Source organism: Notolepis coatsorum (assembly GCF_963971535.1).
Source record: "Notolepis coatsorum genome assembly, chromosome: 19".
In the NCBI taxonomy this organism is placed as follows: domain Eukaryota; kingdom Metazoa; phylum Chordata; class Actinopteri; order Aulopiformes; family Paralepididae; genus Notolepis; species Notolepis coatsorum.
The window spans coordinates 84,728,948-84,744,650 of NC_140183.1; the positions used below are offsets into that span (position 1 = coordinate 84,728,948).

Genomic DNA, 15,703 nt, shown 5'->3' on the forward strand with positions numbered 1-15,703 from the left:
TTGAAATTACTAATCGAGTTTTGAATTCAATTGTGCACGCAAAAAAAAGTTCTGCACATGCATTAGTTAGTGATTAACGTACCGTTGTATTAATTCGGTACACAGCCGTACTGAACCTTAGGTCCAGTACTGAAACGGTTCGGTACGGATACGTGTACCTTTACACCCCTATTAGATATCATACAAACTCTTGATGATTCACACAAGTCACCCAAATCGACGTGAAAAAACATAATTTGCCATAATGAGAGTTGTTTGCATCCCCATCAAAAAAATGTCATAGTTTTAAGGCAAATTTGATTCATTTTCTAGGAACGGCTGTAGGGTCGTTGGGGTGTTTGAGTACTTCTGATGCATTGCGGACCCAATTCCCCACTCGTGGGAACAATAAAAGTTGTTGCTACCTCTAGGTAGTAGAAGATGAAGAAGAGGGTTTCTGTTGACAGTCTCTGGTAGAACTCTATGGAGTCAGAGTGGTGTGGGGGCATCTGGTGGTGGAAAGGCAGGGTGGGACAGGGGTTCCTCATCAGGTACTGCCTGTAAGACAGAAGCACATTATAGACATTTATTAAACCTTTCTTTTTTCTTTACTCCTCAATTCACTGCCATTGTGTATGATGCGTGCGCAGCGAGACAAATAAAAACATTGACATTTAGCTGATGCTTTTATCCAAACAGACTTCTGTACAGTTTTGTACAACAAGTCAGCAGGAAGGAAACAACTCTGGCAGCTAAGGGTAAGTAATAGGGGTGGGGGGGGGGGGGGGGGAATCCATACGTAGTAGTATCGCGATACTTTGTGTGGCGATACTGTATCGATATTTTATTATTCATTAAAAAAATTAATTATTTTTGTATAAGGAAGTTGCAATGTTAATTTCAATACCTGTAATAGTACAGTAGTCCACACACACGTGCATTCAGTTAAGTTGGAATATGTATGGAATATGACTAATACAAACAGTTCAGTTTGTCAGGTACATGCAACACAGATTAGTGTCTGTCTGCTTGAGAAAATACCATGTTCTGCAATAAAAATTATTGAAGTGAGATGAACAGACTTTATTTTATTAGATAAATCATGTTGACAGTTTTACTTTGCAGTTGAAAAAAGGTAATAATTTTTTTTGATCAAATCTCCCCCCCCCCCCGCAATACTCAGCATATCGCGATATCTTTAGTACCGCGATACTATCGTATCGTGACGCAAGTATCGCGATAGTATCATATCGTGAGGTCTCTGGCGATTCCCACCCCTAGTAAGTTAACATTGTTCGTCAAACAGTGTCGAACTTGAGTGCTACAGACTTGTGTATTAGCTAGGGCTGACCTTCAAAGCTTTTTTTGGCATTCGAAGCTTCAGGCCGAGATTCAATTATAATTTGAAGCTTCGAGATAAAAAGAATAAAATAATAAATATTATAGTAATAATAATTTTACATTTTTTTATGTTGTGGGACTTGTACAGCAATTTGGTCAACTTTGTTGTTTTTAAATGTGCTCTATAAATAAAGTGGATTGGATTAATTAATTAAATTAATAATGAGTCAGGAGCTGCACTGCCTGGGCGGCTGCTCTCCGTTACACAGCCAACAACATTACATTACATAATTATGTTGCAACCTTCGTCTATAAAGCAAACAATAATATAAATATTTATATGTAGTTAATAGAGACAAAGGCAGAATTCAACTTAATTTTTTATTAACTCAATGGAGGCCAAGCCCGAGATAAGTCGGGTTAACTCACAGACGCTTGAGCGCCAAACACGAGAAAAGTCGGGTTTTCATCGTTATTTATTTTATTCGATATTTCCATTCATTATCCATCCAGGGGCCTGGTGTTAACATTTGGAATGGGTCTGAGATCGCAAAAGCCGAATACCGCCACCTGGTGGGTTGCGGCCAGTATTGCACATCCTTTGAAACTCTGTATTCGGGTATGCGTCGATCATATTAGGTCCGGGTGGACTATTCCTAGTCGGGCATGGCGAGCAGTTATAACGCATGGATTTATAAGAATCAAACACTCCCGATTCATTGGAATATTCTTTTTGGGGTACATCCTAGTCAAGGTAAGGGCGTTGCGTTGATCCAATAATTCCTTCATTGCGATCGGACCGTATGTGTGTAATGTACTGTGTAAGGTATTCCGTTGGTGACGATCAAAGCATAAAAAAACGACCCCCCCCCGCCCACCCTTTCATGCATTCATGATGAAACATAATACCGATAATATAGAGTTGATTTAGAAATAGTAGCGTATACAGGCGAGAAACGGCAAGTTTTTAGTGAAATGCACGTATTGCTGCATAGCGTAGTTTTCTGGGATTAGACAGGATTACTCTAAAACTATACTCGGGCTACGTTTAGACGAGCGTTTTGAGATGGAAGTCTGAACAGAAACCGCAAAAGTCGTCTTGCGGTTTCACTTTTAATTTTGCGTTTAGACGAGCGTTTTGGGGTGGAATTCTCCGTGCAGACGAGGCTGTAACAACTCGAGACAACGGAGCCCCGCTGTCACACGATTGGCGCATATGTCACATGACGTGCTGTGAAGACCCGCCCTACTCTGCCTCTGATTCGCAGAGTTCAAGTTTCTTTAATAGTCGTCATACAGAAGTACAGAATACTTTCATACAAAATGCTTCTTACTGTTACGCTCCAGAGACTGTGCTAGACAAGATAGTATCAAATAACATAGTATAGCATGTAATTTAGAAGAAGAAAATGAGGTCACAGTGTTCGGTATAGACATATGTACAATGTTCTGAGTTACCATATAATATACAATACTATGCAGTGTACTAATGTACAGTACTATATAGTGCAAAGCAGAAATGGGATGAGGTACAATTTAGGTACAATTTATAGTAAGGTGTACGGGTTGTAGTGCAATCCTTCATCAATAAATATAAAGTGTGGGGAGTGGGTGCTACAGTGTGTTTGTTTAAAGTGGGTGTGTGCTATAAAGTGTGTGGAGTGGGTGCTACAGTGTGTTTGTTTAAAGTGAGTGTGTGCGTGTGGATGTGTGTGCTATGTGCGTTTGGTGGTTGTTGTTGTGTAGTGTTCATTGTTCGTTTAGCAGCCTGATGGCCTGGGGATAGAAGCTTCTTCTGAGTCTTTCTGTGCTCGCCTTGAGACTCCGGTATCGCTTGCCTGACCGCAGCAGTTCAAAGAGGCAGTTGTTCGGAAGACTGGAGTCTTTAATGATTCTCTTAGCCTTGCCCTTGCAACGCTTGTTGTAAATGTTCTGGAGGGTGGGGAGCCCCCCTCCAATTGTGCGTTCGGCTGAACGTGTCACTCTTTGTAGTCTGCTTCGGTCTTGTGCAGTGCTATTCCCAAACCAGGAGGTGATGTTGCCGGTCAAGATGCTCTCTATTGTACATGAGTAGAAGTTCTTAAGGATCTTCTGACTGACTTGGAACTTCCTTAGGCGCCTGAGGAAGTAGAGGCGTTGTCGTGCCTTCTTCACAACACTGTCAATGTGTGTGGTCCATGTCAAGTCCTCGGATATGTAGGCTCCGAGGTACTTAAAGCTGTTGACTCTCTCAACCGGTGCCCCGTCGATGCTGAGGGGGCTGTAGTCCTTGACCCCCGACCTCCTGAAGTCCACAATCATCTCCTTTGTTTTGCTGACGTTCAGGGAGAGGCTGTTTTCCTGGCACCATCCCGCCAGGACCTTGACCTCTTCCAGGTAGGCCCTCTCGTCGTTGGCAGAGATCAGGCCCACCACCACTGTGTCGTCAGCAAATTTGATGATTGTATTGCTACTCCGCTGAGCCACACAGTCGTGTGTGTACAGGGAGTAGAGGAGGGGACTCAGAACACAGCCCTGGGGGGCCCCTATGTTGAGGGTGATGGATGAGGAGGTGCAGTTGCCTGCTCTCACCACCTGGGGTCTGCCAGTCAGGAAGTCCAAGACCCACTGGCAGAGGTCATAGTTCAAGCCCAGGTCCCTGAGCTTGGCTATGAGTATGGAGGGGACTATGGTATTGAATGCCGAGCTGTAGTCGATGAATAGCATTCTCACATAGTTCCCCTCACATAGTTCCCCTGCCATAGTGTGGGTGGGGAATGTGATTGGACCAAAGCAGAGTCACTCACAGACAGTGGGTCCAGTCATAATAGTTGTGATAGCCGCGGGACAGATTCTTGTGTATTTAAAAGTACTGCCAATGTAGCCTTCAGGTGATCGCCATGGATAGAATCAGACATGCTTTGTTTACGCTTCTAGGCTACTGGCGCATGCCTGTGATGTAAGCAGTAGGCGCGACGAGAGCCTTGACGACCCTTTCGTCATCGTTTTATGCGGTTTGACAGTTTAGACGAGAGCGCAAAGGTTTACCGTTTCTAGGAATTCCACCCTGGAAGGTGGTCTCACTTTTTTACGGTAAAAACGCCGTTTCCGTATAAACGAAAGGCACATCTGAAAAAATATTTTTGCGGATTCACCTGCTAGCGTTTCCGTCTAAACGGGGCCTCATTCACCACGGTATAAAACGGGAATGTATGATGAAAGAATTATTTCTTTTTCACAAATTGAACGATAGATACTCAATGTTAAATGGGCAATAGTATTATATCCATAGCTATGATATATAATATAGTTATAGCCCTGCAAACACCACCACGTAATTCCTATACTTTAAAGCAGTGGCCTTTTAACCAACACGGTACACAGTGCCCTCTGGCGCTGATTGAGTTAAAGGAAAACTCCAACATTTTGGGAAATTAGCTTATTTAACATCTTCCCTGGAGTTAGACAAGAAGATACATACCCTTTTTGTCTCTGTGCATGCATTAGGCTTAGGGAACAGCCGCTCCGTTAGCGTAGCTTAGCTTCATCACTCGAAGTGGGTCAGACTAGTACAGTCACGAAATACACTCCAAATACAACTCCAAAATGTTCCTGTAAACATGTTGTGACCTGTGTATTTACCACGTGGAGAAATAAAAAATAATTGAATTCGACAATTACGTTTTCTAAGCAAATATACTCGGGATTCTTTTTTTTGCCTAACCACTCCTCTCTGGGCGCAGTGATTTCAGTGCTACTTTCTAACGTGACGCCGTGTTTGTTTACATTCTCATTTCATTCAAATGATCCGAACCGATTGAAGTTTATGGATACCATGACTTAAAATCCTCTTACCTTGACGATTAACACTATGGTCGCCAAAAACGCCTTACCACGTCATTCCCTGCCATGCTCATTCTGCCAAAGACGCCGTACCACGTCTTTGATATCAATATTTAAAAAATCTGTGATCGCAATCATATTTCTCCCCCGGAGACTTGAGATCTACTGTTGATCCCCTCTCAACTCTCCAACGGTTCAACAAGGCAGGAGAGATAATAGACAACGGCCAACAAGATTAGTTTGCGACGTTTAAATTCCTCAAAAAAAAACTCCATAATTTCTCGAGTACCGATAGCAGTACCGATGACGTCGGAGCTTATAAATACAAAAAAAAAAAGAAATTGATATAAAATATATATATATATATATATATTATATATATATACAGTTAAAAAAATATTATAATACAATAAATATCGGTTATCGGTATCGGCTTGAGGAGCATAAAGATATCGGTATCGGTGTCAAAAAATCAATATCGTGCATCCCTAATTCATATCTCACAAATAGATCCGTTTGTCAGCGTCAGCGGCTCATCCTCCCCCCCGGCCCCAGTCAACCACAGTGTCCCCCAGGGCTCTGTGCTGGGTCCCCTACTATTCACCATTTACATGCTCCCCCTCGGTCAGATTATACGTCACCACGGACTCAACTTTCACTGTTATGCAGATGATACTCAGCTCTACATCAGCACCTCACCATCCTCCCAGCTCCCCCCACAGTCTGTAGTCAACTGCCTCCACGCTATAAAAACCTGGATGGCAACCAAATTACTTAAACTCAACAGCAAAAAGACAGAGCTCATGGTTGTGGCCCCCAAGGCACTGCTCGGGAAGGTTGGAGATCTCCTCCTCCACGTTGACGGCTGTTCCATCTCCCCGTCTCTCGAAGTCCGTAACCTGGGCGTCACCCTTGACTCCACACATTCATTTCACTCCCACATCAAATCCGTCACCAAGTCTGCCTTCTACCACCTCAGGAACATCTCCCGTCTCCGACCCTCACTCTCAGACTCTGTGGCGGAGACCCTGATCCACTCATTTGTCACCTCCCGGTTGGACTACTGTAATGGAGTCCTGTTCGGGGTACCCAGCAAAGCCCTGGACAGGCTCCAGTATGTCCAGAACTCAGCTGCCAGGGTTCTCACTCACACCAAGCCCTGGCAGCACATCACCCCCACCCTCATCCATCTCCACTGGCTTCCAGTCAGGTTCCGCATCACCTTCAAACTCCTGCTCCTCACCTACAAATCCCTCCATGCCCTCGCCCCCCAGTACCTGTCTGATCTCCTCCACCAGTACACTCCATCCCGGAACCTACGATCCTCTGATCTAGGTCTCCTCTCCATCCCTCGCACCAGGTTACGGACTTTTGGGGACAGAGCCTTCAGCGTGGCGTCCCCTACCCTCTGGAACTCTCTCCCCCCCGAAATCCGCAACGCCCCAACCCTGGACACCTTCAAATCCGCTCTAAAAACACACCTCTTCACCAAGGCTTTCCCCATCAATTAGTTTTAGATTAAATTAGGTCCATTATCCCCTACTTTCCCTCATCCCCTCTTCCCCCTCCCCCCCCTACTTTCCTTGCCCTATTTTTTGTCCCGATTGTAAAGCGACCTTGGGTTCTATGAAAGGCGCTATATAAATTTGATTTATTATTATTATTATTATTAGATACCAAGAATATGCAAATGTGCCTTGTAGAAGTGGAGCAATATTCCATTTACCTAGGTATATATTTTAGGCGAAAATATTCCACGGGTGGAACAGGTTAATATTGATTTACATAATTTATGTGCAATCGTTTCATTTCAGCTCAGTGTAGAGAAATGCACCGATACTAACAACCGCCTTACTGCGCGCGTCTATGAAGACACTGTTGACACCACGTATCCGTGACACGCGCGCCCCGCGAAAACACTAGTAGTTTTGGGGGCCTACCACCCCCCCTGAAAAAAAATCCTAGGGGAAACACTGCATAGCCTGTGGCTTTTGTTGGCTGCAGCATAGAGCTTTTTCATAACCTCTTCAGTAGTTACTTCAGTCCATTTAAAATCATTTTCACGTACACCCAGTTCCTTATAAAAGGCCTGGATGTGCTGTATGCCATATCGGCCAGAGTGGATCGGCAGTTTGTTCACAAAAGTGGTAGCAACAGTTGTGAAGAAGGTGTTTAAACAATTTGCCACACTCAATTTGTCAGAGATGACAGTGTTATCTATTTTCAGGTTGTCATTTGTGGTTTTAGTCTCGAGTCTATTATTGTGATCCAGTGTTTTTAAAGATTTCCACAGTTTGAGGATTATTTTTATTTTCCAATTTTTCTTTGTTAAAATAGTTCAGTTTTGCCTTTTTGATCATATTGGTTACTCCATTTCTTAGTTTTTTACAGGTCTCAAAGAGTTGTTCATTTTTAGTTTTTCTGTATTTAGAGAAGCTCTCATTTCTCACTCTGATGGCTTTTAGAATCTCGGCAGCAGGGTTAGAAATTAACATTTTTTTTCAAGGGCTTTTTTTGCCCCCCTTAATTGATTTTCGGGGGCTTTTTTTTGTATTTCGGGGGCACTGAATTTTTATGATGAAAATTAACATAAGGATTATAAAACATTGTTGACACTTTTTTTTACAGTCTTCGTCCCTATGTTTGATAATGTAATGTTAATGTCTCCATATATAGGGCTCTACGCTAACCTTTTTCCCAAGGAGCACATGTGCTCCTAAATAAAATGTTAATAAATAAAATCTAAATAAAAATTTAGGAGCACACAAAGAAATTTAGGAGCACAGTGAAAATTGTTCAAGTAACACAGAGTTTATTAACTATTTATCTCATGCATTATTATACTGTGCGTGTGCACACTATGAATTGAAAATGGGGGACCCTGATGTAAACAAGACGAAAGTCTTTCTCTAGTCTGCATCCCCTTAACTTGTGTGTATTGAGCTGTACTGTATTGTACCCATTCTGCAATCTGTTAATAAAGTTTTCAATCAATCAAACGCAAAGGATATCGGTTGTCAAGCTGCTTTTGTATGTTGTAGTGTTGTTATGATACCAACATTTTGACTTTGATACAGATAGGAAAGGTAATGGAATATATTATTAGATGACAGAACATTGAAAATTCTTTATACAATTATTTAATTCATTATGAAATAGAAATTCCGTTTTTGGGTGGAACGTTTGTTGCAAGGAGGGAGGAGGCGGGGACCGCTGCGTGTTACACACAACACGGAGAAATGGTCTAGCTGCTTCGGTGCGTCGTTAACGTTAACGTCGGAAGAAATTCCCCACTAAGCCCTAAATTCAGAGCAGAGCAGTATCCTAATGACTTTTATGCTTCAGTCGATAAGGTGTTTTGCGAATTCTGTCAACATACCGTGGGGACTGGACCCGCAAAAACACGTGCGAATATCACTTCAAAAGCCATGTCAGCCGGATTCCTCTCTTTCTCCTCGTCTCTCTTTTGCTCAAAATAAAAATGAATGGGCTTCATGGCTGGCTGATTTTTTTGCGTTGTCTGATTCTGAATGTATAACTTGCCTAAGCCGGTACCGTGACTTTGTTTTCGGGCGCTACTGTGATTGGACGTTTATGCGCCTTGTGTAATGTGGGACTATTATAACAGCGGAGCTGTTTTGTAATCGTCACTCGTCTCGAGTAAATGATTTTTCCGGGTGGCGCACACACACATATTATTAGGGCCAAATACAAGGGAAATGCTCGCACTGTAGATCATATATATAATTATATATATAATTAGTAAACTGTCTGGGGCATTTTCTGCCCCCCTTAACTGATATTCGGGGGCATTTTGTCCATTTTCAAGGGCATTTTGCCCCGAGCCCCCGTTAATTTCGAACCCTGCTCGGCAGTGATCCAGGGCTCTGTTCTAGCTTTGACCCTGGTCACCTTTGAGGGTGCAAGCTTGTCTATAACTGAAAGGAAGGTGGTTTTAAAGCATGACCAAGCTTTTTCTGTCGATGTGCAGTTTAGTACATCGGACCAATCTACTTTGTCCAGAGCTGTTGTTAAGGCTTCCCTGACAAGCTTTGTGTGCATTACACATATACAAAGCTCTATAACGAACCACTGCAGATTCTGAGGGTTAAGTCAAAACTCAGTGTTGCCTGGGAAGTGTGGTGGTGGGTGAGGGTGTGGACTGGGGTTGGGATGTATAGGGCGAGGGGATTAGAATTATACAGTAGTAGTGTGATTTGTTTGTATTTGTTGAGATCAGTTTGACACTGATCTCTCCACACACCTCACTGTTTACTCATTTTACTCTGTATTGCAGGGGTCACCAACCTTTTTGACATGGAGTGCCTGTTTGAAATATAGTTGTAACTAGTGTGCCTCAACAATATTGCATGCATCGTAATATATTTTTCTCATAATCAGGTTTTTTTAATGATAATTTTTACATTATTACATCATTATTGTTATTATTAACAATATTATTATGATGGTTGTATCAACCCTAAATCTGAGTTGGGGGGGGGGGGGGGGGGAATGCAATGCAGACAAACAGCTGCATACAGTGCGACCATTTTACTCACATTTGCCCATTCATTTTTGGACACTTCACACACCATCGGTGTGTGTACTGTACGTGTGCTGTCATAGCTCCACCTACAGGCCTAATGGAGAACACCAGGAGAACACCAGGATATGAATGGAGGGTGAATGTGAGGTATATCGTGTAAATAAGTTTTGATTGATCGCAAGACTACACTGTAAAAATATTTATAATAATAAGTTACCAGAACTTAAAAATATTGAGTTCAGTTACTGTGCATTAAGGTTTTCAGTTTTCAATCCATAATAAGTTAACAGAAAAATAAGTACACAACCACATTATTTCAACCTAATAAAACTATGTTTATTGTCATTGTTTTAAGAACACAAGTTGACTTGGTAATACTCACATTTTGAGTAAAAAAAATGGCTTTTAACATGTGCAATGTTCAATGAAATAGAAAAATAAATAATAAAATGTGTTGATTAATCCCACTGGTCACAATGGTGACCGTAATAATGTTTTTGTTATAAGACTCTGCAAATGTTACTGAATGATGTAGCAATGTATTTCCAGCTAAATTGAAATAATAAACAAATAAAGGGTCTCAATTAAATATGTGGTAGTAAAAAGAACCTGTTGGAGGATTTCAACAAGATAAATGCGACAACAGTGCAAAATATTTCACTATAATATTTCAAAGCAAATTATTATTATTTTCTTTTATAAATGCTGCCCCCTGTGCCTATGAAAATGCCCCTGCGTGCCTATGCAGGCACGCGTGCCTAGGGTTGCCTACCCCTGCTGTATTGTATATATATGTATATTGAATATTCCTGTTTACTTACTTTTTACTTACTTTTTATTTTTTACTGTATGAAGCACTCTCAGGGGCTCATACAGAAACAAGCATTTCATTGTAAAGTACCTGTATTTTATTGTGATAAATAATAAACAAACTTGAAACTTTAAACTTGTGTTAGTTGTGTATGTATGTGACGAATAAACCTCCACACTTCCCAGGCAACACTGATGTTAAAGGGGAACTATCTTATAAATGGCCTTTTTCAGTGTTTAGCATTGTTTCCTAGCTATGTGGACTTATATTAATATGATCTATGTCTCTAATTCTCATATTGGCGCATTCTTCCAATTCTCCTCTCACAATATTCACCCTCACTGAACTGAGTCATCTGAAAATGTGCTGATTTGTGATGTCACAGATGTCTCAGCTGCATGATAATGTGGCAGATGCCACCAGGCCACACAGTGGTTTAGGAGCCCAGCCTCAAAACGACTCGAGATCTTGAGGTAGAAAAATGCTGTTTTTGAGTACTTTATTAGAAATACAAAACAATGAATAAAAAATATTACAGAGGTGTTCCATAAACTCACAGGAATTGTGTAAAAGTGCCCAAATAGTGAAAGAAATAGTAAAATAGTTCCCCTTTAATCATACTCACCACTATCATCCGAGTCATCATCCCATGTAGCCCTATCTTCGGTTTCCTTAGAAACATTTGCACAGTTTTGGCATCGACAAAGATCTGTACATGGCAGTTTTGCAGACACACATGAACATCTTTCTGTCTTAAATTGTCCTTGTTTGCAACCGCAGTAGACTACCTGCAACACACTATCAGGGGCCGGATTTGTAGTCATCCAGGTGACTGTTAACTCCCCATCCTCGACGTGCCACCCATTGCCAACAGGTGAAGGGGCACACATTATAGCTTTCAATGAATGTCTCATTATAGCTGCTTGGTAATTTGCCATTTTGCAGTGTTGGTACAATGCGTCACTTGTCGGGGGCATAGAGAGTTCTGGCAAAGCCGATGATGCCATGCAGAATGCTTTATATCTTGCATTCTTAGCTGATGGCTATGGCCATAGAGGTGGCACACATATTTGGTAAGACCATCAAAGGTAGACTGGTCTAGGGTAATTCACCTTTCCCCCTCCTCCCACACTGTGCAACATCCTAATGTGCAATATCCACCCACTACCGTCTGACACTGTGATTGTTATTTGTGTATTGCTATTCTGTATATTGTTGTTATTTTGTATATTGTACAGGACTGTAACATTGTCTTAGTTATTGTATATAATTTAATGTTTCTGTATAGGATTTTATGTTTCTCTTTTATTACTTGTGATTTTATTACTGCACCTTAGGTTTGAGTCCCAAATCTCGTTGTATGCAAATATAATGACAATAAAGTACAATCTAATCTAATCTAATCAGGGTCCCCCATTTTCAAATCATCATGACATTTATGACATACACGACATACAGATATACAGATATATCATGACATTTATGACACAAATCGATCTCTAAACAATGTGTGTATGTCTCCACAATGGTATAATAATAATAATAATAATTCATTTAATTTATATAGCGCTTCTCAATAACCCGAAGTCGCTGACAGTAGTCGGGAGCAGGAGTACAAACAAAGAAACGAAAGCAAAGAAACAAAAACAAAAACAAAGAAACAAAAACAAAAGGAACATGAGACCATGGGGGGAACAGGGGAGACAGCCTGATAGCACAAAAAAGACTGGAGACAGACATCAATCAAGTTGGAGGGGAGGGGGGGGGTTTAGGGGTGGGGGGGGGGTTGAAGGCAAGGGAGAACAGGTGGGTTTTGAGGCGAGCTTTGAAGGTGGAGAGTGTAGGGGAGTCTCTGATGGACTGGGGTATGATTCTGGCCTGGTAGGTTAAGCCACCATTCAACGTAGTTTCTATATCTATCCCACCGTGTCTGTGTAAAATCTTGTACACGTTCTTTCTGAACGGACGTGAGATGCATATAACATTGTTTAGAAACCTTTTTGCAAACTTTAGGTGTTTTTGTCCATTTTCGTCCTGTTCTGATGTAACGTTAATCTGTGGATGTCATTTGTTGTCACCCGACGGCCGTATCCTTGCAACAAAGAGCTGCTATTGGTCGAGCACAATATACGTGACCGAACTCGCACCAATTACGTCAAATAAAACTCTGTGGTGACCAAGTATCCGTTCGCGAGGAAAGATCTATGGTAGTCCCGACTTCAAAATTCTGATTGCGCAAAACGGGCAGGATTGTAACTGGAGAACTTTTTATTCCTAAATCTACACCAATAGATCTTTAGCCGAGAGTGAAAATTGTGTAGTCCACCGAGGTGGGAGCGAGAATCGTTTTCTAGCCACTTCTCAGCCTTCACCGTACGGCCTATGTGGTTTGGATGAGTTTTCACTCAACCCTCAGAATCTGTGTCAGTTCATTATAGAGCGTTGTATATACACACAAGTTGACACAACGCTCGTCATTAGAGCAAACTTTGATGTAACATGCAAGCTTTACAGTCTCATGCATATTTCTAAGTCATTAAAAAGGGTCATTCTGGTTATTTTTCAGACCCCAATCCAGGGCTGTACAGTGCGACATATATATATATATTGCACGTGCTACAGCAACAGCCAGGGTTAGAAAAAAAAAAAAAAAAAAAACTAAGGGCTTTTTTTGCCCCCCTTAATTGATTTTCGTTTTTTTTTTTTGTATTTCGGGGGCACAAAATTTTTATAATTAAAATTAACAAAGATTATAAAACATTGTTGACACTTTTTTTTACAGTCTTCGTCCCTATGTTTGATAACGTAATGTTAATGTCTCCATATATAGGGCTCTACGCTAACCTTTTTCCCAAGGAGCACATGTGCTCCTAAATAAAATGTTAATAAATAAAATTTAAATACAAATTTAGGAGCACAGAAATTTAGGAGCAGAGTGACAATTGTTCAAGTAACACACACACACACACACACACACACGATGTGTGACATGGCTTGGTTTCATGTTTTGAGGTACCTTCAATTATCTGTAAATAATACATACATACTCTATCTAAATAGATTAAATATGATTGTCCCTGAGGGCAAGTTGTGTTGTTGTCAGATCGATCAATGAAATACGTTGCGCGCTCAGCGCTGTGGAATGAAGGAAATGCGCATCAGGATCATTTGGATGTTATTCTTTGGAGTTGTGTTACAAATGGAATGGTCTTTCCCCGCCGAACACAAGTTACTTAACGTTACACAGGTCGCGCTATGCAGATGCTTAGCTTGCTAACGTTAAGATAGCAGTGTAACTTAATGTTACACAGCACTATGCATGCTTGCTGAAAAGCAGAGCTCTCTGTCTGTCTGTGTTCGCACCTCTCAAGCACCCTGTAACACGCAGCGGGCCCCGCCTCCCTCCCTCCTTGCATTCCACCCAAAAACTGAATTTCAGTCCAGTTTCTTAACTATTAACAGCGGAGCTGTTTTGTAATCTTCACTCTGCAAGTAAATGATTTTTCCGGTTCGCACACACACATATTATTAGGGCCAAATACGAGGGAAATGCTCGCACTGTAGAGCATATATATAATTAGTAAACTGTCGGGGGCTTTTATTGCCCCCCTTAACTGATTTTTGAGGGCATTTGGTCAATTTTCGAGGGCATTTTGCCCCAAGCCCCCGTTAATTTCGAACCCTGGCAACAGCGGTCTGTGCGATGAATGGATTTACTTCAGTAGCACTGGTGCGATAGGCATTCGGTTCATATAGATACTCTTATTTTGAAAATCATGTCAAGTCAAGTCAAGTCAAGAGTTTTATTTGTCACGGCATACGAGTATACAATGAAATGCGGGTGGTCTTGCCCGCAACGATGTGCAATACAGTGGGTACAACATATAATAGAATCCAATACAAAAAGATTTGTGCAATAACAGGTAACAGGTAACATGGTGTGACATCAAAATCGGTATCTGTACATAGTTATTTACAGAGCATATAGGACATGCTAGGTAGCTTTGGTAGTGCAATACACTTGTTACTGTTGCTAATACTGATTTAAGTGGCCTTTCCTTTTGGCAATAAGTGTGAGTGTGTGCGGCATGAGTGTGTGCCCGCTCATGTTAAAGTGTTAAAGTGGCTGCTAGTGTGTGAGCGTGCACAGCGTGCGTGTTGTGTGTGTGCTCATGTGTGCTTATGTGTGGATAGTTCAGTGTTCTGTGGTACTCAATGTTCATTGTTCAGGACTCTGATGGCCTGGGGGAAGAAGCTAAGCCTAAGCCTCTCTGTCCTAGTAGCTGGGGTTCGCAGGCGTCTGCCTGACCTCAGCAGCTGAAACAGGCTGTTATTGGGGTGGTGGGGGTCTTTCATTATTCTGCAGGCTCTGGATTTGCACCTCTTGTTGTATAAAACCTGCAGGGGAGGTAGTGCAATACCCGTGGTACGCTCGGCTGAGCGCACCACTCTCTGTAGGGCCTTCTTGTCCTGTGCCGTGCTGTTTCCATACCAGGCAGTGATGTTTCCGGTCAGGATGCTCTCTACAGCTCCTGAGTAGAAGGACTGGAGTATCTTCCCCGATACTCTGAACTTCCTTAACTGTCTCAGGTGGTAGAGGCGCTGTTTCGCCTTCTTTACTACTGTGTCTATGTGTGTTGACCATGTCAGATCCTGGACCCCCAGGTACTTAAAGCTGCTCACCCTGTCCACGGTAGCCCCGTTAATCATCAGTGGTGTGTGCGTCTCCTGCTGTCCTCTCCTATAATCCACGATCAGCTCCTTGGTTTTACCAATGTTCAGGAGCAGGCTGTTGTCGCGGGTCTCATTTCCGCCTAAGCGCAGCTCCAGCTATAATAACTATGGCTCCGGCAGCTAGCAACGCTCAGTTAATTTCGATACTCTTATTTAGAAAATCCGTGGTGTCGTGACTCATATCCACTCCACAGCACATGGCTCTGACACAACAGTACTCGTCTCAGTAGCGTCTGGAACGCGGACATTGCAACATAGCAAGGCTAGTGTGCTTATTCCGCAACCCAAAACAAATCCCTGCTGTTTTATTCCGCAACGGGTCAAATGCATATAACATGCTTTGCAATCCTCGCCATTCCTTTATGACCACGTCGTGTTTAAGACCGGAATTAACGTCCCGTTAGCATAAGCTAACAACAAGCTAAAACCGTGTTCAGAGCGACAGAGAACAGCAGAGTGGGGACTGGGAA

The 15,703-nt window shown here is 42.0% G+C and overlaps 1 protein-coding gene across 2 annotated transcripts in view; it reads right to left on the bottom strand.

Moving 5' to 3' along the window:
- The window catches only part of cnot3a (CCR4-NOT transcription complex, subunit 3a), a 57,025-nt gene that overhangs the window by 6,623 nt on the left and 34,699 nt on the right, over positions 1–15,703 (bottom strand). For both annotated transcript variants that reach the window (XM_084336405.1, XM_084336406.1), the window contains exon 17: positions 405–537. In XM_084336405.1, coding sequence (XP_084192531.1) covers positions 405–537 — 133 coding nt within the window. The remainder of the gene's footprint in view (positions 1–404; positions 538–15,703) is intronic.